Source organism: Myotis lucifugus, unplaced genomic scaffold (assembly GCF_000147115.1).
Source record: "Myotis lucifugus unplaced genomic scaffold, Myoluc2.0 scaffold_2, whole genome shotgun sequence".
Classification (NCBI taxonomy): Eukaryota; Metazoa; Chordata; class Mammalia; order Chiroptera; family Vespertilionidae; genus Myotis; species Myotis lucifugus.
In genome coordinates this window covers 17,528,831-17,553,488 of record NW_005871050.1, presented here as the reverse complement: position 1 = coordinate 17,553,488, position 24,658 = coordinate 17,528,831, and the positions used below count along the sequence as shown (strand labels likewise).

General features: G+C 38.9%; 1 protein-coding gene across 1 annotated transcript; it reads right to left on the bottom strand.

Moving 5' to 3' along the window:
* Positions 1-4,926: 4,926 nt before the first annotated feature.
* LOC102434333 (A-kinase anchor protein 17B) lies at positions 4,927-14,161 on the bottom strand. Its single transcript, XM_014460276.1, is given in 8 exon segments — positions 4,927-6,217; positions 9,988-10,045; positions 10,048-10,148; positions 10,150-10,215; positions 12,240-12,333; positions 12,336-12,366; positions 13,407-13,970; positions 13,973-14,161. Coding segments are annotated over 8 exon segments (2,394 nt in total).
* Positions 14,162-24,658: the final 10,497 nt, after the last annotated feature.

Here is a 24,658-nt window from a genome sequence, read left to right as displayed (position 1 = left end):
AACATACACAAATGATTACTCTGAATATTAGTGTTTTGGCCTTTTAATGTTTAATGTTGGAAGTTTTCTTATAAGAGATGCAGTCCCTGAATGAAAGAGGGCTCACAGCATGTTTTTGTTATTAAACCATATTATTAACCTGGTTTTTTATTTAAATGTGCCCTTTTCCCCAACTAGATTTCATTCAACAAATAAATTGCCCGTTTTGTGCCAAGCAACCTGTTTTACCACCATATGCTTTGGGGGAGGGAGTGGGAGACGAACTTGGGCCACCTTTGCAGCCTGAAATCATTTAGATGTTAAGATTAGGCTACTCATTTTACAAAGTTAAATGGGTTTGTCTAATGCCAGGTTAAAGCTTCAATCCCAAATAGCCTGATTTCCCTCCATTCAGAACTAAATCAACATTGTACTGACTACATGTAAAAGGATATTATTGTAAGTTAGGACTTGGATCTAAAGACATTACACATCCAGTTCACATATTTATAAGCCATTTTATGTGAAAGGCAATTCAAGAAGATGAGGGAACCACTATGGGCCAGTGGGGAAAGTGTCAGGTGAACATGTTTGCTCTCCACCTACTTTTGTCCAACTCCTGCAGAAACACTGTTCTCACAATCAGCATCTCTGGGTCTGAAGCAGCATATTCTAAGTGTTTTCAGTATCTACACAAATTTGTGACTTCTCTACATACTGTCACATTTATCTTACCTCAGAGGGCAAACCCAAGATTCAGAAAAAGCATCCATACAGTCCTTGCTATTTCACAAAGAGCTCTTTGAACCCAAAAAGGACCCTTTCAGCTCTCAAGTGCCCAGATTGGACACTCTGCCTTCCTTATATAAATAACTAGAGGCCTGGTGCACGAATTCGTGCACAGGTAGGGTCCCTCAGGGTGGCCTGTGGGGATTGGGCCCCAGCTCTTGCCCCCAGCCTTGCAGCCCTGCAGCCCCGCCTGGAACCCCACCTTGGCCTGGCGCCGCCCCCTCACCTGCTCCACCATCCTGCCTGCGGGGAGATCAATCGGGGCCAGGCCTCCTCCCCACAGCCCAGGTCCCTCAGCGCCTGGGAGCAGGGTGGTGGCCCCACCCCCCGCCACTGCCACTGGTCTCCATCTGCAGGGCGATTGGTGGGGCTATCAGGCCCCACTTGCACCCACCTTGGCCTGGCGCTACCCGCTCACCTGCTCCACTATCCCACCATGGTCCCACTCTCATAGGGGTCCATCGAGGCCAGCAGTGCCTCCACTGCCGCCCACTGCCAGCGCTGCTTTGTTGATGCCTCCTGGTGATCAGCGCAAGTCATAGTGAGCGATCAAACTCCTGGTCGATCTCCCAGCTGCCCAAGGGGACAATTTGCATATTAGGCTTTTATTATATAGGATACTTAGAGGCAGTTTGCTGTACATTTCATGTGAAAAAACAGTTAACTCATGAATGGTCAAGGACTGATTACTAAGGCCCCAGCTCACACCCACACCTGTTTTGGGACACTGCATAACTGTCTAGACTTCCCACCAGACTAGACACCCAGCCCACACCCACACTTATTTTTTTGACATTGCATAACTTTATTACTTCCACCAACAGCTGAAGGGATGAGATGAGATTCCATGAAGTTCTTTTGCTACCTTTCCATAGCACTGGTAAAACTTTGGTTGAGGGGAGAAGAATCATAAGTTCCAATATCTTAATTTCAATTTATCCAAAATGAAAACAAAACTGTGGTTTCATGATCTCTGAAAGTCAATTTCCATTAACTAGCATCATAAAGGGACAAGGTCCATAGAAACAATATTGAAAGTAGAGATGTATATTTTCATAGAAAATGTTATTGTAGTGTCCTGGCCAGTGTGGTTCGGTTGGTTGGGTATTATCCCATGCACTGAGAGGTCACTTGTTCAATTCCTGATCAGAGCACATTACTCAGTTTCATACTTGATCCCCAGTAGGGGATATGCAGGAGGCAGCCAATGTTTCTCTCCCTCTCCCTTCCTCTCTCTCTAAAATCAATAAAAACATTTGAAAAGAAGAAAATGTTTTGTAGATGTCCAACACTGCAGCCAATAATATGGTAAATGAACCAAGACTCTATTCACTATAACAATTTTATCTTTAATCTATCTGAAAATTGAATGTGTATTATTTCTTTAACAGTACAAATGGTTAGCAATATTAATGCAAAGCAGCATTCTATAGGTAGACACTAGCATGGAATTATCAGCATTTATTTAAAAGTTAACATTTAAACTGTATTGTAATAAATACAAATACATTTATTTGGTTCTTATTTTCAAAATCACCAGTTTGCATGGCTTTCTACCTGAGCAATTCAAACAAATTGACAAAAATACCTTGACAAATTCTGAGCTTTCTTGAAACACTATCAGCAACACATACAATGAAAAATATGAGAACAATTTTAAAGTTCAGGCCCTTACTTCATAGGACATAGAAAACAGATATGAGAAAACACTTTTGCCCCAGTTAAATAACAGCACAACAAAGAATAACAATGTTAACTAATAGAAAGTAATCGATAGTATTTTCAGTTCTGTTCCATTCCCTACTAAGTCATTCAGTTGAAAAGTACAATTATTCTCTTCCATATTTAAGTCCTACACAACAAAAAGAGGTTTAGTTAAATCTAGAATGTGTTACAACAAGACATAAAAACCCAAGGTTGTTCCAAAAGTAAACATAAAACCAGCATTTTTATTTTCTTCTAGGCTCCAAGATGGTATTTAGTTAGCAAACAAAACAAAAGAAGACAGAAATTATTACACAGATCTAACTTAGCACCAACTCTATTATACAAAAAATATGCACATACTGTTTTAAACTATTTTTATTATTTTATGTCCTTATGAGCAGCAGATTGTTTCCATGACTAAAAGCTCTACAAAGAAAAATGATAAAATAAATTGAGGTGTTTTTTTATTCAGAACATATCTGTTTTCCATTATAAACCCATAACCTTGTTTCAATGGCATGAAACATGAGAAAATAAACAGGCAGGGTCTCATTGAAAGAGAATAATACCTGGTTGCAGAAAGTTGTCTGACAAAGTACAAGCCATTAATAGTTTTAAAAGGCTGCTTGGACAACAGTACTTTGAACATTAATAGTCAATGCCAGTCTTCAGAAGAGAAAAGGCATTTGCCCTATGAGCGATTTTTCAGATTTGACAAGCCAAACCTAGTTTTGATGGTAGAATAACTGGCTTGAAAGTGGAATTGAAGAAAACAGAGTCAACAACTCATTTGTTGGTTATTATCTTAATAGTAAACATAACCTGCTTTGCTACATTCACTTCTGAACTTTTGCATGTACTAGCATACTTCTATTGAATGTGATTAGAAGACATTAATGAAACAACACATGGCTCTCACCTTAGATAAATGAGAAGATTTTCTAGCCCCTTCAGATATCAGGTTGCTCAAGAGGCTGGTTATGAATACATGTTGTGCCTCTCACTCTGGGCAACCACATTGACTGGCATTCTACCTTGGCTTTACCAGCTGGTACTGTTCTATCAAGTTAGGACTATTGCAAATGAATCATGTGGTATGAAAATGTTGCCTTCTACCATTTTTTGCTGCTGGTAATCTGATCTTATCAATGTCTTCAGTTGCTAAGTCGGGTATAGCTTTGTTGGAGATAAAAGGTCATCTACTGGCCCTGAGGTTCTAAATCCAACATAAGGCAGAATGAATCAGTCAAGCTTTCAACATAACATGCACTGCAGTAAGTCTTTACGAATCTGTAAAATATCTCAATGTAAAAAAAACATATTCAAGAACTCCCAAAAACAGTAGGTAAAAAGATAAATTGCTTAAGAGTTTACAAATCTGGCACACATATGACTTTCCCCAGCTAGAAAACTATGGGCATTGCCCTTGACTCTTCCTAACTCCATGGCATTATTGAGGATTAAGGAGGCACTTGTTACTGTTTTAAAAAGTCATTTTGGGGCTATCCAGTGGCTTTTTACAAACTGATGTCATCCAACCCTGAAAGGATTATGTAACCTGAAATGGAATACTGTCACGTCTTCTCAAGTGCCATTATTGCCCGAGGATCTTTCAATATTCCCTTTTGCAAGTCCCACTGGTTGTATCACTTCAATCCTGTTGCTTTTCTAGGCTGGAATGTCATAGGGTTCTTCAAAAACAACTCTGCTAAGAGTCCACTGTCCCTTTAAGACTCAAAGGACAATCTGAGCCCCTTTTATATGCTTCTTCCAATACTTTGTTTCTAAAAGGAAAACTCTGAGTACTATGAACATATTAAGAAGATTAATTTCCTTCTGATGGGTGCTCATGAAAACCTCTAATGATATGAAGAAGTCTATGTTCTAGCTGTTGTCTCATTTCTTTTATACATAGTTGTTTCTAGATGAAAGGTAGGAAAGTTTGTTGTACATGGTGTTCTGACGAAATCAAAGAACACGCGAAAAGATCCTTATCCGCTATTGTCCTCTTTGAAGATAAATGATACTAAATGATGACCTTACGATAGCTAGAGGGTCAAAGAGGCTATCTCAATACTTCTCATCGTTAATTTGCTCTTTCGATGGCACCAAATTAAAGTTATAGTTGAACTGTAGAAATGTCTGCTCTTAGATCAGGAAGTTTTGCAAGCACGTTGTTTTACCAACTTTCAGAAACTGGATGTTTTGTATTTCCAAAGCTTGCCAACGCACCTGCAATGATTTTGACCCATGTTTTATAGTTTGGCAAGGGAAACAAGGTTTTTCAATTGACTTTGCTCAAGCTTTTAAATGTTGCTCTCTCACTCTTGTTGTTGCTAACTACACAGCTATACTTGGTTTTAAATGTTCTTTTTGCAAATTGTTTATTGTGAATAGGGGTATTCCTGATCTAAGAGACCTTTAAAGCATTTAAAAGTATAAAGAATTGCTTTAGTTGTTTTGTAAATAGCTTCTATAGCCAGTGTGCTCCTGATTGTTATATCTAATATTATAATTATCAGAAGTTGGCCTGAAATATGTAGAATCCTCATGTCTTGTGAATCTTCTTACATTCTGGTTATATCTTGTCTGTCTTCTTTGGGGAAAACGTCTTGAATAGAAAGCATTAGTAAATTTTGATGATGTTGTTGGAGCACGAAAGAGCCTGTAGTTCACCCTCTGGTAAAATGTATTATAACGTAACCACCTCCTCTTTCTTGTGATATTGCCTAGGAGGTAACCAGAACTGGACTTGCGGTAGTTGCCCTGACCAAACATGTATTTGGGGCCTCGCCTTTTCTTCATTTTGCTGTTGCTGTTCTCAACTCTCATGAAATTGTTTTCACCCTCAAGCCATGAACATCTTCGTTCATACTTGAACCTCTTGGCCCGTTTCCTAAACTGGTATTTAGAGTGTTTCTCCTCCTCAAAACGTTTACACTTTGAATACAAGGTCGGCTGACTTGATCTAATTTCTTGAATGTTAGTGATGACTTCAGCATCGAGAGATCCTCTTTCAGATGCATTTTCATATATGGCCACAGATTTCTCTTCCTCCTCTTTGTTTATGATGAGGGTTTCATTGAAGCATTCAGAATCACTACTAATTTCCTCGAGGAAATCTGCCAACTCCAACTCTGCTGACCTTTTGGGTGAGGAAAATGGGCTTTGACTTCCGGATTTGGAATCTTTGACCTGGTAAGCATGGGTCTTTTCCAACAGATGGCCATTTCCATCAGCTGGGGTCAACTGATCATCAGCTTCATTGGTTGTGTCCTTGGGCTGATTTTTAAACTCCTTAGAACATCCTTTGGCATAATAAACTTCTACTCTATTTTGTGGCTTTTGCACAGGACCCTGAGTATGCAGGTTTTGCATTTGACTCAAGCTGGTTGAGTCACATTTGTACTTTCTCAAATTGATTTGAAATCCATTTCCTGTAGCATGGACAGATCTCTGCCACTGACATGTGCTTGTTGGATGACTTGGTTCTAGACAGATAGAAGGATATTTTGGAGTGTGATAATAATGGTTTAATAGAAAGTCAATGAGGTCACATGTTTCATGGTTTTTCTTGACATGGTCTTGCTCAGATAATCTGAGGTGGTCTTCATTCTCAGGAGGCTGACCCTGAATTAATGTAATCTGCAAGGAATCCTGGTCAAAGTCAAAAATGTCATTGTATTCATTGGTGAATAATTGTCCAGTTCCCTTTTTTCTGACTGAATCATTTCCATTTTTTCTACAATGAAGGGAAGATTCATGTAACTGAGCCCTATTTCTTTCCTCCATTTTTTGTTTTAATTTATTATCTAAACTGGCAACCTGTATCTTGGCACTTTCTCCTGATTTTGAAGATATTGGGTATTTAACTTTTCTTTCTTTAGAGTTTCCAATGAATTCCCCAGACCATGAGTAGCTTCAGGGCCTGCAACATCTACTTCTTGTGGGTTAAACTGTGTGGGTTCCTTCAAAGAAAAAGGTTAAAAGTCTGATATAAAAAAACTAAACAAATAAAAATGTTCAAAGAAAATTTGGATTTCTACCATTTTTGTAACAGGTTTCTAATACCACCTAGGATCAATCCAAATTAGGAACACTGTTGTACTAGGAAACAGGAGGTATAAAATTAAATGTCTCAGTCTAATATGAACTGCTTTTACTAGATTTGTGCCATCCTTATATTACAAGACACCACTATTTACATGCTTTCAAAGCACATGACCCTTTTGTTATTTGTTCACAAACTGGGGGTATGAAGAGGAATTAGAAATGCCTTATAGCCCTCCCAGAAAATCCTAGAACAAAAACAAAACAAAACTGGTGGGTGAAACGTGTCTATAAGAGAGTCAACTGACTTGAAAGGTAACCTGTCTTTCTGTTTTTCATCCCAGTTTTTTTCCTATGGATTGCTGATGAGGGTGTTTCTGCCCACCCTCAGTCAGAAGCAACACAGAAAGTAGAAAATGTGGCCAATGACAACGGTTCTATCTGTGGTGCTACAATCCCACCCTGCTGGGGGAGTTTATACAGTGCTTCTACTGACACCTAGTGCAAATCATGACATAGTGCTTACCCATTAACTAGGATTAGAATATGGGAATTGCGTAATCAGTATAAAGTATCAATGGGGCCAAGAATTAGACATCATTCACATTTAAAGAGAAATTCTTCAGTGGTTATTAAGGTAAACTTTAAAAGATCCAGCTACCCTTATTATAAGTGGAAATGCAATATTTTTCTGATCCTGGTTTCACTGATTGTTCACATTATGAGAAGACTGAGATTTCAAATATACATTAAATCAACTCAACTAATGCCATTTACCCTTTGTATAGTATTTAAAAACACTGAATATGGCCCGGCCAGCATGGCTCAGTGGTTGAGCATCGACCTATGAACCAGGAGATCACAGTTCAATTCCTGGTCAGGGCACATGCCTGGGTTGCAGGCTCGATTCCCAGTGTGGGGCAACTGATCAATGAATCTCTCTTATCATTGATGTTCCTATCTCTCTTTCCCTTTCCCTTTCTCTCTGAAATCAATAAAAATATATTTTTAAAAAACAAACACTGAATATGGATTTTTAAATGATCAGTTTGGCTTAACTAAAGAAGGTAAAAGACCTCTACTCAGAAAACTACAGGACATTGAAAAAAGAGATAGAGGAAGACATAAACAGATGGAAGAACATACCGTGTTCATGAATTGGTAGAATCAACATCATTAAAATGTCCATACAACCCAAAGCAATCTATAAATTCAACGCACTTCCCATTAAAATACCAACGGCATACTTCACAGATCTAGAATGAACTCTCCAAAAATTCATCTGGAATAAAAAAAGACCCCGAATAGCTGCAGCAATCCTGAGAAAGAGCAAAGTAGGTGGGATCTCAATACCAGATATCAAGCTGTATTACAAAGCCACTGTTCTCAAAACTGCCTGGTACTGGCACAAGAACAGACATATAGATCAATGGAATAGAATAGAGACCCCAGAAATCGGCCCGAACCAATATGCTCAATTAATATTTGACAAAGGAGGCAAAAACATACAATGGAGCCAAGACAGTCTCTTCAATAAATGGTGTTGGGAAAATTGGACAGATATATGCAAGAAAATGAAACTAGACCACCAACTTACACCATACACAAAAATAAACTCAAAATGGATAAAGGACTTAAATGTACGACAGGAAACCATAAAAATTCTAGAAGAATCCAAGGGCAACAAAATCTCAGACATATGCCGAAGCAATTTCTTCACTGATACAGCTCCTAGAGCAGTTGAAACTAAAGAGAAAATGAACAAATGGGACTACATCAAAATAAAAAGCTTCTGCACAACAAAAGAAACCATCAACAAAACAACAAGAAAATCCACTGTGTGGGAAAACATATTTGCCAACGTCATATCTGATAAGGGCCTAATCTCCAAAATTTATAGGGAACTCATACAACTTAACAAAAAGAAGATAAACAATCCAATCAAAAAATGGGCAAAGGATCTAAATAGACACCTTTCAAAAGAGGACATTCAGAAAGCCAAGAGACATATGAAAACATGCTCAAAGTCACTAATCATCCGAGAAATGCAAATCAAAACAACAATGAGGTACCATCTCACACCTGTCAGAATGGCTATCATCAGCAAATCAACAAATGACAAGTGCTGGAGAGGATGTGGAGAAAAAGGAACACTTGTGCACTGCTGGTGGGAATGCAGACTGGTGCAGCCACTATGGAAGACAGTATGGAGTTTCCTCAAAAAATTAAAAATGGAACTCCCATTTGACCCTGTGATCCCACTTCTAGGAATATATCCCAAGAAACCAGAAACACCAATAAGAAAGGATATATGCACCCATATGTTCATAGCAGCACAATTCACCATAGCTAAGATCTGGAAACAGCCTAAATGCCCATCAGTAGATGAATGGATTAGAAAACTGTGGTACATCTACACGATGGAATACTATGCTGCTGTAAGAAAGAAGGAACTCTTACAATTTGCAACAGCATGGATGGAACTGGAGAGCATTATGCTAAGTGAAATAAGCCAGTCAATGAAGGAAAAATACCACATGATCTCACTCATTCATGGATAATAGAGACCATTATAAACTTTTGAACAATAATAGTTACAGAGGCAGAGCTGCCTCACACAGATTGTCAAACTGCAGTGGGAAGGCCGGGGAGGGTTGGGGGGCAGAAGGGAGGGGGGTAAGAGATCAACTGAAGGACTTGTATGCATGCATATGAGCATAACCAATGAACATAAGACACTGGGGGGTAGGGGAAGCCGAGGTATTGTCAAGGGTGGGGAAAAAAAAGGACACATATGTAATACCCTTTGTAATGCTTTAAGCAATAAAAAAAATTTTTAAAAATAAAATAAAAAAAAATGATCAGTTTTGGAGCCTTTCTGACCTTTACTCTGGGACATCTACTAAGTCTGGTTATCTTTAAGAGGTCAGTGAGTGGAGGGAAAAGAAGTTCCAAAATTGGAACTTTCCAAATAAAACAATTGCTGTGTGATATGAGAAATTCCTCAGCAAATACTTTAAGACTAATTAACATGAGCTTGCTATACAAAGCTATCTGTTCAAGACTCTCCCTTCTCATTCAAACTGTTACAGATACATGGACATGTAAAGTTAATGGAAGACTACAAAACTAACACCCACACCATCCATTTCTTCCCCTGGCATTTTCTGTTACATCCATTAGGAACCTAGAAAAATAGATACGCTAGCTACACTGCCCTGGGTAAAACTGTCTTGAAGTTTAGGAACACAACGTGTGTGACAGATGGCAAAGGTGAGGCACAACTCCTTGAGAGAATTTGGGTACACCTTTTGGAAACCCATAATTGGGGTTACTAGAGATCAGCCTATTGAAAATAAACTGCAATGTGCCTTCCATAGAATCTATTTTAAATAGTTGATAGCTTAACTGGAAGGGTTGTGTCTCCTACCAAAACTGAACAATGAATGAATGGGAAAGAGCCTTATTGCAATTTTCCTCAGGAGCACCAGTAGCAATCAAGTGGCCTCCACCTGCCTTGAGCCCGTAGGAACTTCCTCTCCTCTCACTCCTCCGAAGAGTTGGGCTCTCCAGGCGGCTCAGCTTTGTCTCTGTCCCGCTTCCTTTGCTGGTGTCTGTCCCTTCAGGGGTCACCTCCTGAGCCTGGCCTTCTTCCTCTCTTCCTGGGCTTTCTTCTCCTCCTTTCTTTTTCTGGACAATGATTAAAGGGCAACTATTCAGAAGGTATTTATTTGTCATCTGCTCTCTTCCCCACTCCTTCACCACTGTGGGTGGGAAGAGAAGGGGGCAACATGGACAGACAACAAATCATTTAGGTTTGTAGGAATCTCTCACTGCTAACCCCAGGGCCTGGCAGAGACAAAAGACACTGTGATGCATCCATCAAAAGAGAAAGACACATAATTGAGTTGATTAATTAGAAGCAAGTACAGGAGACCTTACAAAAAAAGATTACAGAATTTGAAGGAGGGGCCTCTAGTCTCCACTTTCTCAAACCACAGTCATGGATTACTGGACCAGCTTTCACAGTAACGATTTCGTTTTTCTTGAGATCAAAACCTTCCATGAGCTGGTTTTACATAGGCAGATAAAGGTAAGTCAAGGCACTCAGAAACCTTAAGGGTGAGAACTGGTCCTTCATATATATTATAACACAGTACACTATCATAAAATAACATATTGGTGCCCTAGCTGGTTTGTCTCAGTGGTTAGAGTGTCTACCTGCAGACTGAAAGGTCCCAGGTTCGATTCCAGTCAAGGGCACATGCTGGGTTGCGGGCTTGATCCCCAGTAGGGGCCGTGCAGGAGGCAGCTGATTAATGATTTTCTCTCGTCATTGGTTTCTATCTCTCTCTCCCTCTCCCTTCCTCTCTGAAATCAATAAAAAATAAAAAATAAATTTAAAAAACATACTGGATTAAAAGATTATGGGCTTTTTAAAAATATATATTTTATTGATTTTTTTACAGAGAAGAAGGGAGAGGGATAGAGAGTTAGAAACATCGATGAGAGAGAAACATCAATCAGCTGCCTCCTGCACACACCCTACTGAGGATGTGCCCGCAACCAAGGTACATGCCCTTGACCGGAATCGAACCTGGAACCCTTGAGTCCGCAGGCTGACGCTCTATCCACTGAGTATGGGCTTTTTTTTAACCTGTTTTCTGAAAATATAAACTGTTTTGGTTAGGCCCTATGGAAACATGGGGAAAGAAACAAAAAAGGACAATTATCTGAGTGAGAACTTAGCCCAAAAGCTGAAGGATTATCTAAACTGCATGTTCGGTTCAGAAATTTTGGGGAATAGTTACATTGACTAGCCACAACCTCTGGCCAAGTTTCACAGACATGACCTCAAGTAAGTCCTTTCACCTCAACAGCTAAAAAAGTGAGAGACACAAGGAAAGATACTCTTTATCTCCCTTTTTAAATGGCTGTAATTTACAAGAAAAACTGAAAGAATAAACATGCAAGGGGAGGGGCCAGGAGGTCAAACTGGTTTTCAGAGCCCAGAAGTTCTGGCCCATTTGTACCTTGGAAAACCTTTGACAATCCAATAGTACTTTCTAGTCTCAAGCTCCTAAATTGGGAAACAATGATAAGTTCAAAGGAATAAAGTTTCACAGAAAGAACTAAGCCAACAAGAAATATAGTCCCAATAAATCAATCCATACCTTCTTGCCTATGAGTTAGTTTGAATATTGACCATCCTGTTGAAGAAAACCTCTTCTAGACCTGAAAAGAAGTTTAATTAAAAAGCATTTTAGATTGGTAGGCTAGGTAAAAGTTGGTAAATTTTAGGTAAATTGGTATCTTTTAAAAATTTTGGTAGGCTAGAATTTTCACTATAAAAGTTCCTGGCCCTTTTTAAAAAAATCATTTTAGCTTAATCAGGCTAGAATTTTCACTATAAAAGTTCCTGGTCCTTTTTTAAAAATCATTTTAGCTTAATCAGGCTAGTACATTATTTCTCACTACTTGTTCTCCCTAACAAGGATGTTGTCTTTTAAAGTCTCTTGTTTTCAACTGTTTTTGTCATTTTGGGCTTTGTAATAGCACTGCTGAAAGAACTGCGTGCAGTTCTCCAATCTGAGCCAATTCCTGTCCCCTCCCACCTCTATGTAATCTTTCTATGAAGTCTAGCCATTCATCCAAAGAGATAAATCCATAAATCAAAAGTACAACACCCTCGTTGTTAAAGTTGGTCTCCTTACCTTACAGACTCTTCCTGATCTCTCTTCTTTTCTTTGCTTTCTTCCTCCAGTTCTTGTAATCTTAGTCTTTCCTGATTTTGCCTCCAAACAACATCTTACGGAAGTGTTTGGCTGTATCATACATAACCTGACCCCAAATATTTCAAAGTTTCATTATAAAAGTTGGCCATTGTGTCTCAGGCCACAGAAATAAAACTAATTTGGGCACAGGCAATTCAAAACCAAATGAATTAAAAATAACCTCTCTATATCCTAGTACCCACACTGTTCTACTACTTCCACTGAGCCTTCCTAACAGTCTTGTGGGCTTCAGGATTTTCTTTGGCAGAACCTTGAGGAGCTCACTTAACTGTCACAGGTGACATCACAATGCCATCATCAGGCACAGGCTCTGATAGGCACAACCTGGGCAGCTGGGCACTGGTATATATGGGTGGTCATTATAGTATTTGCTGTATCTTTTGTCTGACTGAGTAGCTCATAATTTTAAAATGTACATTTTAACAGAAGTATCTTCACACATAACACACCTACACACATTCATACATAGGAAGCTACTTAAGCTAAAAGTCTAAATTCACGCTAAAGATTAATTTAGAGAAAAAGGAGGCTTTAGCAGCATCCTTTCCTCTGCTGGATTAAGATTTCAAGAAATAGATGACTAAGCAGTCAGACATCAAAAAGGTGACATGACTAGACAGGCTGAGTGTAGTTTGAAAGGAAATAATCAAGTTTGTTGGAATTATGTTTTAGCAATTTACCTATCAGACATCTTGAAAATATAATTTGTGATCTCAATAATAAACAGAGTAAATAGTTCTCCTTGTGATTTCAAACTCTCTCTCAGCAGATTGTCAAGTAGAATAAGCACATGAGATACTTCGATAAGAGCCATGACACATTTTAATGCCTTCAAGAAGTTATGGCAGAACCCCGGATTATAACAACAATCACTTAAAATCCCAACTGGCAGATTGCCTGATAGCAAAAGAATGTTTAAATCAGGATTATTTTTCTTCCTAAACATCCATTTATTAATGACAACACAAATCTTTACATGAGCTATTGATCAGAGCCCAGTTGAGTCTAAGGAAATTTATTCTAGATGCTTCCTTGTAGCTTTTACCTGAACAGTAAGAAATAAAAGAAACTCTGGCTACTTCTTACCTTAATGTTACATGCCAGAGCTTTCCCACCATCCCCTTTAAGCATCAGCTTCATCCCTCAAAGGGTCTCCATGGCTTTTATGAAGTCAGCTGACTCCTAGTACTGTACAAAGGCCTCAAATGTCTGCATGCTGAAGCTAAAACCCCCAAAGCTTTCACCATTCATTACCTCTCTGTAGGGGTTAAACATAGAAATATCCACATTCTTGATCTTCCCAAAATTCTCAATGACCACCTGTAGGATTTTTACACATGGCTTCCCCCCAGTGGAACCTTTAGGTGCAAACCACTTGCCAGGCAAGCCTTCAAAATGTGTGGAATCCAGGCTCTTATTGTGGTCCTGCTCATCAGCCCTGTCACTTGATGGGGCCTCCTGTTCCTTCGGGAAGTGCTCCCACTGTCCCTGGGCATCTGTAGCCACTACTTTTAAGTCTGATTTCAATCCATTTAGCTTGATGATATTCCCATGTAATTTTGCCTTCAGGATCTAAACCAAACTTTGTGTTTAAGCCTCCCCCTGGGATCGGATGAAATCCTTCATACTCTTGGAGTTGAACTGTGGTGAACTAACTGATCAGGGCAAATCAGCCTCTTCAGCTGGTCAAGAACTTCCCAGCTCAAGAAAGGCCTCATAGTTTCTGTACTCTCTGGGAGCCTTACATTGATAATCAATTTTGCTATGGGCATGAGGTAGAGGTGCTGATCTGCACAGAGCTCTGTTGCCTCAGAGTTATCATACACCACCGTCACCGTCATCGTATCCTCAGGCAACCTTGGATGGTGAAAGGGAACATTTTCAAACAAATAGAGCAAAACACAAATTTGGACTTTGAATGGTGCTAGCATTTGCTGGACTTAGGTCAAACTGAGAGGGGAAAGTATACTATAGCGATATTTAAGACAATAGCTTTCTTTTGTTTAATATGCTTTAGAGGTTGCAAAGAGTTTCCATATACTGTCTCAGTTTCCTTAACTGTGAAATAAAAATAATAGGACTTCAGGAAGGATGAAATGGGAGAGTACATGTGAAATCCTTAGAATAGTGCTTGGATTCAATAAACATAAGCTATGGCTATTGTCTATACTACTTTATCTCATTTGATTCATGAAGCAACCTGTGAGTAGGTATTTCCATGCCTGTTTTACTGATGGGAAAATTTAGATGAATTCAGGAAAATTAAATGAGCTGCTCATACATTAAGACTCTAAGATTCCAAACATCCAATATATTATAAGTCCCATAAAAACCTGCTGGAGGTGTCACAGAAAGAGGGCAAGAGTAAAATACATGTAGCACCTTCATGAACATGCACCTAGCTAACCATTCTAAGGTTGGTTTCTAAGTCTTACATGCCCATATCAATTCTTATTCTTCCAGTCTACTGACTTTAACTAAATTGAACTCTAAGTTCAAGTGAAGAAGAGACAACCTCTTCTAATAAGTGACAAAGTGAATTTGTCCTCTACTTTGGGACTAGAAAACTCCCAAAACACGACTGCTTGTGGGCATTTCACATTAACAAACTATTTTAGGCTGTCTCAAGGTGAAGATCACTAATACTGGGAATTAGGGATTTCTGCTTCTATTTGCTAACTTAAAGTAGCACTTCCCAATTTTAAAAAAAAAGCTTTTATTTTCTCTAAAAGTAGATATATTCAGAATCTACATCACCTGATTTTCTCATTAATGTCAACTTTGGGGACATTTAGACTCAAACGTATATAGCCAGATGATGGAAATTCTAATACAAAATTTATTACTAAGTCTTGGTTAACATCATAGGTACACATTTCTTTAATAGCTGTCCTTGAAGGACAATATGAGTCAACTCTATTTAAGAGACAAAGTTTGCACAAACTGATTGTTTAAAAGGCCACCAAAAGCAGTATCTATAATAGTAGGTTGTAGAAATCCTTATGGTAGCAACACCGAACTGAGATGATATGAGCATAAACATGTTCTTTCCCAAAAACATTATCTAAATAGCAATTGGGAAAAAAAAAGTCCAGTAAGTTTGGTGCAATTTGCAGCATGAGAATCAACACTAAACTTCTTTAGGAGAAAAATTCATTTGACATTCAATTAAGATATACTGAACCCCCAAATTTAGCTATAGTGGATAGGTATCTATTTATATGACCTAATTTAAATCAATGTTTTAAAAAATGTTACAGTAAAAGTACACACAAAATAGTTAATCACTTCAAAGGAATCAGGTTTGTCATGTTCTCCATTTTTCCAGTGATACTGCCTTTGTTTTAAACATTTTAGAATGCTTCTCTTGGATTGCTTTCAAAGTCTGGGTTACATTTTTTAAAAATAGCCTTGATGAAGGTCAGTTTCAAAATTCTTCTTTTTTTTGTTGCTGTTGTTATTAAACCATACTGGGGATATTTTTTTTTCAATTGATTTTTAGAGAGTGGAAGAGAGGGAGAGAGAGGGAGAAGAGAGAGAAGGAGGGAGGAGGGAAAGAAACATTGATGTGAGAGAGACATGTCGATTGATTCCCTTCCACATGCTCCCAGACCCGAGCCATGCAACCCAGGTATGGTGCCCTTGACTGAGAATCAAACCCGAGACCCTTCGGTGCTTGGGCCGACGCTCTAACCACTGAACACACTGGCCAGGGTTCAAAATTCTTTTATCATGGATTTGATATTTAGAAATCATCAAAAATTATCTAGAATCAAGAATGTTGAATAAAATGGATCAGTAAAAGAATGAATTTAATTGGCTTATAACACCCTCCTTAGAAGGAGATTCTGAGAAAGGCTCTAATTATATTTTTTAATAAGTGGGTACACTATTAGAAGGGTTATACAGCTTTGAAAAATGACAACTTTAAGGACACTATTCATTTGAATATTGTGGTATAATGGTTGCAAAAATGGCCCTGATTTTCCACCCATCCCTGTATCTACAGCCTTTGTAATGTAACTTTGAGTTATAGCTATCAAAAAATAGCCTATTTTTCCCAGCCCTTGAATGTGAGCTAGTTTTTGTTTTATTTTGGTTTGCGGTGTTTGTTTGTGTTCCCCCCCTCAATAGAATGTACCAGAAGTGACAGAGTGTCAGACCTAAACCTATGTGTCAAGTAGCCCTTACTCTCCTGGATCCTTACCATGCCATGAGGACAAATCTGGGCTAGCCTGTTGACATTTAACACAATTTAACACAATTTAAAAGTACTTCAAAGTGTGAATAAACATTTCTGCAGGCTTCATTGGCTTGCCAGTCCATGACCTCTGCTCTATAGTTTATCTTTTCACAGTCATTTCTCCAGTGAGAGGACTCTACTAGTATACCTCGATTAGGAAACATTGAAGTTATTTTCCGACTTTCGCAAGAGGACAATTTTTTAAAAATGAAAAAGCTGGCCTCCCTTAGAATCCTCATTTCAAATTCCTTATTCCCAACAGCAGCGACAATAACTAATCAAAAATTTGTTCTTCTCATATTTTCCCCAGTTGTTTGTTCATGGGCTTGAGATCTTAAAAGTTTATTAATATTTCATCTTAAAATACTCTCCCAAAATAAAGAACTGATTTTTTCTAATCTTAAAAATTACTGAGGACCTAGTATGTACCAAGAAGTAGGCTTTTTACATATGTCATGGCTTCGATCACTACAAATTAACTAGACAGTGCCTGGCATATAGGTGCACAGTAATGATAATTCCCATTGTGGTGCTTTTCCCTTAAGAACTCAGTCCCATGTATAATAAAAAATGAAAAATAATGTATGTTAGAGAAATAAAATTTTAAATAAAATTTTAAAAAGACCTCAGTCCCAAAACTAACAAAAAATGAAGAAGAAGGAGTGGGAAAGGGAGAAGGAGGGGGGGGAGGAGGAAAGGAAGTTGGAAGAGTAGAAAAGAATGAAAAGGAAAAAGAAGGAAGAAAAGGGAGGAGGGAGAGAGGAAAGTGTAGATCTGTGCTTACTGACAGGGAAGGGTGCCCATAATACATTTTAGAGGAAAAAATAAAAGGCAAGTTGCATAATAATAATGTGTAATATGATCTTGCTTTTGTAAAAGTAATATATTAAATTTAAGCAATATATTTAATATAATAAAGTTTTGTCACCGCAAAATGTGCCTTCTGGGATATTGATTTTAAGCTGATTGTTAAGAAACAAAAGACTCAGAAAGAATCTTTGACCTTCTCCCCTTACCTGCCTAAAGGAATTCAGGTAGAAAATCCTGCTTAAAGGAAGAGAGCATCACCTTAGTATCGTAACATAAACTAAGTGTGGCAGTAAGAAATCTAGCAAAGCCTGTTTGTTAGCCTCTCTCTCCTCTGTGTCCATTGTTTCTGCGTGGCCCAGAAAGAATTTGTTTACCACATGTTTGCTCTTTGTCTACCTGTAATTGCCTGCTTTTCCTTTGAAGTGCCAGACCTCTGGCCCCTTCTCCCTTGTCCAAAATAGCACATAAACCTCAACTGCCCAAGGTGTCTTCTGGTCTCATATCTTATGACAGCCCCACATGTAAATCTGTTATAAAATTTGGACATTTTCTCCTGTTGATCTCTCATGTTTATTTTGATTATTAGCTCAGCTAGAACTTAGAAGGTGAGAGGAAAATTGTATTTTGAGCCTCCCCACCCCCAACATTCATGGACATGTACACACACACACACACACACACACACACACATACACACACCTCTACATATAAAGTCTGGAAAGATGTATATCAAATTGTCAACAATATTTCCTCTGGGAAATGGAATGGGAGTATAGGACAGGAATGGACTTTCCCATTTTACCTTGCACACTTCTTGTTGCTTCAATTTTTGAATGTTTACAATAAACGTGTTAATTTTGTATTAAATTTTCCATTGAAAACAGTTAGCTCACACAACAACAAACTATTAAAAGGAAGCAATTCACAACTACTAATATAAACTTGCCTAGAAAAGGACCGAAACTGAGTAATACCGTAGCAACTCCCTCCCCCATCAGAGATTCCCCTCTCTCTGCCATCACTGTAAATGCTGAGAGGCATCTGAACCCATAACCAAAGATTGTGTGAGTCAAGGCTGAAGCCTTGGAGATTAGAATAGGTAAAATAGGATTTTCAATAATGAAAGAGCAGTTGACCAATTCAATATTAGATACACCATAGACTACAGAAGGTGTTTTAAAAATTGCTTGAGACATACTTGATATATAACATAAGGTGCCCATGTATCAAAAGTGTACATTTTGATGAATTTTGACATATGTATACATACCTATGAAACTATCACCACAGTTGAGATAGTGAAAATGCCCATTACCCCAAAAAGTTTCCCTTGTGCCCCTTTGTAATCCTTCCACCACCCACAGCAACCACTAATCGGGCTGCAAATTGTTAAAGTCATAGTTGATTTATCTTATAATAAAAACAGACAGATGTTTATAGAAAATACTTATACCCAACACTCAACTTTAACATATGCTTTCTTCTAAAGCAGGAAACTTTCTCAACTCCAAGCTTTAGTGTGCCAATCCCGAATCTACTTAAAGCTGCCTAGGGTTATACATTGCTCTTGAAAATAGGTCTAGCCCTGACCGGTTTGGCTCAGTGGATAAAGCATCGGCCTGCGGACTGAAGGGTCCTGGGTTCGAATCCAGTCAAGGGCATGTACCTGGGTTGCAGGCACATCCCCAGTAGGGGGTGTGCAGGAGGCAGCTGATCGATGTTTCTCTCTCATAGATGTTTCTAACTCTCTATCCCTCTCCCTTCCTCTCTGTAAAAAATAAATAAAAATATATTAGAAAAAGCCTCAGCACAATTCTTTAAAAAGAAAGAAAAGAAAAGAAAAGAAAAGAGAAGAGGAGAGGAGAGGAGAGGAGAGGAGAGGAGAGGAGAGGAGAGGAGAGGAGAGGAGAGGAGAGGAGAAGAGAAGAGAAGAGAAGAGAAGAGAAGAGAAGAGAAGAGAAGAAAAGAAAAGAAAAGAAAAGAAAAGAAAAGAAAAGAAAAGAAAAGAAAAGAAAAGAAAAGAAAAGAAAAGAGGTCTAAAAAGGTCTGTGCTCTTCCCCCTACACAATCCCTGTTGTTAAACAAAACAAATACCCTGGCCTGGCAGCTCAGTTGTTGGAGCCTCCTCCCAATATACCAAGTTTGTGGGTCTGATCTCTGGTATATATAAGACTCAACCAATAAATGATAAATAAGTGGAACAACAAATCTCTTTCTCTCTCTCTCTCTCTCTCTCTCTCTCTCTCTCTCTCAGATCAATCAATAACATTTTTTAAATAAACATATTTATTTTTTAACTGTATTATTGAAAGTATTAGAAATGTCTCCTTTTTTTGTCCTCCTTTGACTCTCTCCACCCTGCTCCGGCCCCTCTGCAGACCTTCCCCTGCACTAATGTTTGTCCATGGGCTATGCAACATGCATAAAAGTTCTTTGTTTAATCTCTTTCCATTCTGCCCCCTTTCTGAAATATATCAGTCTATTGCATGTTTCAATATCTCTATTTTTAAATAATCTATTTTAAATTAGATATTATTTAGTATATATATCAAAGGAGGTGAAATAACTATGATCAAGTTATTAGACTATGAATTAAAACTGATTCTTTAGAACATCCTAATTCCCCTCTAAATTCCCTTTTAAAAATGTCTGTGCTTCATTTGACAGCAGTGGTAGAATTTATTTAAAATTTTCCCATCATTTTCACTGTCATATGCATTGATTACTTTATTTATCAAAGTTGTAAGAGCCTAGTATAAACCAAGCCCTGATGGCAAAGAATGCCAAATGCCATAGTTATAGCCCCCATATATCATCAAAAAGTTAAATTAAAGAAATATTTTTATTGATTTCAAAGAGGAAGGGAGAGGGAGAGAGGTATAGAAACATCAATGATGAGAGAGAATCATTGGTCGGCTGCTTGTTACATGCCCCCTACTGGAGATTGAACCCACAACCCAGGTATGTGCCCTTGACCAGAATTGAACTTGGGACCTTTCAGTATGCAGGCCAATGCTCTATCCACTGAGTCAAACCGATTAGGGCAAAAAGTTAAATTTTAATAAAAGATTTTTAACTATTCCCATGTTCTATTATGTTCCACCATGACCTCCTCAATCCCCTTCCACCACCACATACACACATCTTTCTTCTTGGCCTGATTAAAAGCAACACTACTCCAAAGAGGACATAGAGATGTACAAAAAATATGAAAAAATTCTCAATGTCACTAATCATCAATGCAAATTAAAATCACAATGAGGTATCACCTCATACCTGCCAGAATGGCTACCATCAATAAATCAACAAATGACAAGTGCTAGCGAGGATGTGGAGAAAAGAGAACCCTCCTGCACTGCTGGTGGGAATGCAGACCGGTGCAACCACTATGGAAAACAGTATGGAGTTTCCTCAAAAAATTAAAAATGGAACTTCTATTTGACCCAGTAATCCCACTTCTGAAAATATATCCTAAGAAACCTGAAACACCAATTAGAAAGAATATATGCACATCTATGTTCATATCAGTGTTATAGCTAAGATCTGGAAACTGCCCAAGTGCGCATCAGTAGATGAGTGGATAAAAAAGCTGTGGTACATCTACACAACGAAATACTATAGGGCTGTAAAAAAAAAGAGGCTATCTTACTCTTTAAGACAGCATGGATGGACTTGGAGAATATTATGCTGAGTGAAATAAGCAAATCATAGAAAGACAATATCCCATGATCTCACTTATATGTGGAATCTAATGAATAAAATAAACTGACAAACAAAATAGTTCTAGAGGCATGGGTGTATGGAAGAGACTAACAGTTCTCAGAGGGAAGTGAGGTGGGAGGGACAGGAAGGGATTAACCAAAGAACTTATATGCAAATATGAATAGCCCATGAACACAGACAATAGTGTGGTGAAGGCCTGAGGTGGAGTGGGGACTGGGTGGAGGGGGGCAAAGGGGGGAAATGGCAACAATAAAAAGATAAATTTTAAAAAGCAAGACTCTGAAATCACTTATTCTTTAATACCTTTGCAGAGGCAAATGAGAGCTCTTCTAACCTTAAAAATCATAGTTATTGCATAATATTTACAGTGTGCATTCCAGCAATATCTTGTGTACATAGCTTTGCCAAAGCATTTCACTCAACATGCTCCCCATGCCAGAACAATTATAACAGATTCTCAGAGAACATGGCTGCTTTCTCTAGTCATCTGTCTATTTCCTTTTCCTTTCCTCTATATCTAGTAGCAAAGCTGACTGCAATAACTAGAATAAGAGGAGAGAAAAGGAAACAGTATTGAGATGTTCTCACAAGCCTAAAATGGTTGTTTTAACCTGCAGTGAAATTCAGTACATTCTGTAGGGTTTGCATCCAAAGTCACTCTAATACCTCCTTTCAGTTCAGAAGATACTAGAAAAATTCCTGCTACATCTCTGGTTTTTTATATTAGAAATATAACTTTAAAAGTACTTGAGTTGTAAGCAAAGTATCCATCATTCATCCTCTCTCACTTTTTCTCACTTTCATAAATATTTGTTGTCAGAGTGCTAGCAAGGACATTGGAATGAGGCACTTTTTTAAAAACAGTGAAAAAACAGGACCATCTGCACAACTCAATATCGTCTTTCAAAGCAGTTCTTTTTCTCCAGGCTTTTGAACCTTAAAGTTAGTCATTTTGAAAGCATTTAAGATATACAAAATTATACCAACATATTTTTATTGTCAGCAGACAGCCTAGATGTATTTGGATCAAATCAACCTAGCCAATTGCAAAATTCCTGGCTAGTACAGAATCCTAGGAAGTGTTGATCAAATAAACCATTGCCTGACTCTTCAGTAAAAGTTCATGGTTGAACATTTATGTGTTTTGATGCATTATTAATCTGAACAACAATTTTTAAACTGAGGCTGACCATATGCTCTGACCTTGAAAAAAGTTTAGTCACATCATTAAAATGAGTGGCCTCAGTGTTGCAATAATAGGATATAGTCACAATAGGATCCACTAAATTTTCAAACTAAGATGGTCCTACTGAGGCACTGAGGGTTTTGGGGACAGAAAGGAAGGGACTCTTGGAGATCTGCAGCTATTCAGCAATGATAAATGCGTGACCATGAAATATGAGCATCCTATTGAGAGCAAATCTCTTCTACCACTGCTCAAAGAAAATCTGCTCTAAAAATATCCAGTATGGGATATTTTGATCTTGAAATGAAGAAAACCAGTTTCATGTTAATTTATCTCTGGGCAACTTTATTTCCTGTTTTCACTTCCCCGTTTTAAAAGATCATACTAATGTTTTCTTTATGTGATAATGTTTGTGAAAGCAAAGTGTTTCCAAAGCTAATAAGGATAAATTAAACTAAAGAAGGGTTTGTGTTAAGCCTTTCTGTGCAAATGCATTTACATAACTGTTAGTGAGTATGGGAGTCACTCCATGATGGCAAGGGAGGAAGCAATTTTTTTAAAGATATCTTCGAGGGAGGGAGAGAGAGAGAGAGAGAGAGAGAGAGAGAGAGAGAGAGAGAGAGAGAGAAACATCAGTGATGAGAGAGAATCACCGATCAGCCGCCTCTTGCGCGCCCCCACACTGGGGATCGAGCCTGCAACCCTGGCATGTGCCCTGACCTGGAATCAAACCGTGACCTCCTGGTTCATGGGTCGATGCTCATCCACTAAGCCACACCAGCCGGGCAAGGGAGCAATTTTTAAATTATGCATAGGACAATCACAGACCCGGCTCACCAGTCTTTTGATCTTTTGCCCTTTCATTAGCACCAGGAACATTTTTGTTGTAAAATATGTCTCTCCAGACACTTCCAACCAGGAATACTGATTTATACTTTGGATTGATTTACTATAATGATACTGAAGTAGACTCATTGCTTTCTCTTCTTCACACTAGAAACACAAAAGCTACCAGGTATTTAAAGAAATGTGGCTGAGTATATCCCATACTTTTGCCTCGCTCATGGAATAGAATATTATTTGTGGGAAATGCATATCATGAAGTCATCAGTGTTGCTTCCCTATTTTATCTTCACAGTCTGAAAAGTACCAGCAAACTTCCTGCCCACGAGTCACCACCTACAGGGCAAACGCAGCCTTTACATGGAACTGTGCTTGGCACTACTAAGTAGTTTCTTTTCTTTTTTCTTTTTGTCAAATTCATTAATTTTTAAAGATTTTTAAAATTGATTTTTAGACAGAGAGGAAGGGGGGGGAAACATCAATGGATCTGCTGCCCCCTGCACCCCCTCTACTGGGGACTGAGCCCAAAACCCAGGCATGTGCGCTGACCAGGAATAGAATTGGCAACCTTTCAGTGAGTGGGATGATGCCCAACTAACTGAGCCACACAGGCCAAGGCTCCTAAGTAGGTTCTGAAAGCAGCAGTATTTCCCAACCTTTTTAAAACCCCAAGGTAAGCTTATTTGAATAGTTCCTACAGAGTAGGATATTACCCGGTACCTTAAGGCAAGAACGCGATCAAGGGAGGAAAGACTGGAGAAGCCGAAATTCATGTGAATTCTTCACGGTGGACCGCTGTGTCGTGGCATCCTGAACAGGGAACACTACCAGAGAGAAAAAGGTATAATGTTAAAAGTGGATGAAATGCAATAAACAATAAGAAAAAAAGAGAATGCAGAAAGAAAACCTAGGATATGTAGTTATATGTATCCTTTTCTTCCCCAGAGGGTCCTGTTTATTGGAATTTTAGACAGCAGAATGAGAGGAAGGCAACCTTTTCCCCCAGAAACATTCCATCCTCTCTGCCCAGAGGTCAGCGCTCCAGGGTGGGGGTGAGGAGGGGAAGGGGATACCTTAACCCAGGCAGGGAGCTGGGACAGGAGGGGAGACATGCACTCTCGCCTCTTGGCTCAATCCCTCTCCCCTGGGACATGGTGTTGCCCCCTGGAGTTGACTGGCAGACTGGACTCATGCAACAGTGAGTGGGCATGAAGTGGCATGGAAACCCAGCCTCAATGCCCACTGGCAAGGCAGGAGGGCTCCAAGGGCCATGCTGGCCACAGGGGGTTCAAATGGAAGTCCCTGCAGTGTACACACTGGAGGGCCAGAGTGGGACTTCCTCTGTCCCAGGCTGCACCGAGGGGAGAGAGAGGGGAGGTTCACGTGGCACTGCCAAGCCAGCCAAGCCACCCGCATGTGGCCCTGCATGTGCTGAGGCTCTGGCTACTCCTTGGCGCGGCCGATGATGGTGAGGATGTACAATTCCCTAATTACACAGGAAGACAAGAAGCTAATCCGGAATTAGAATCCTTC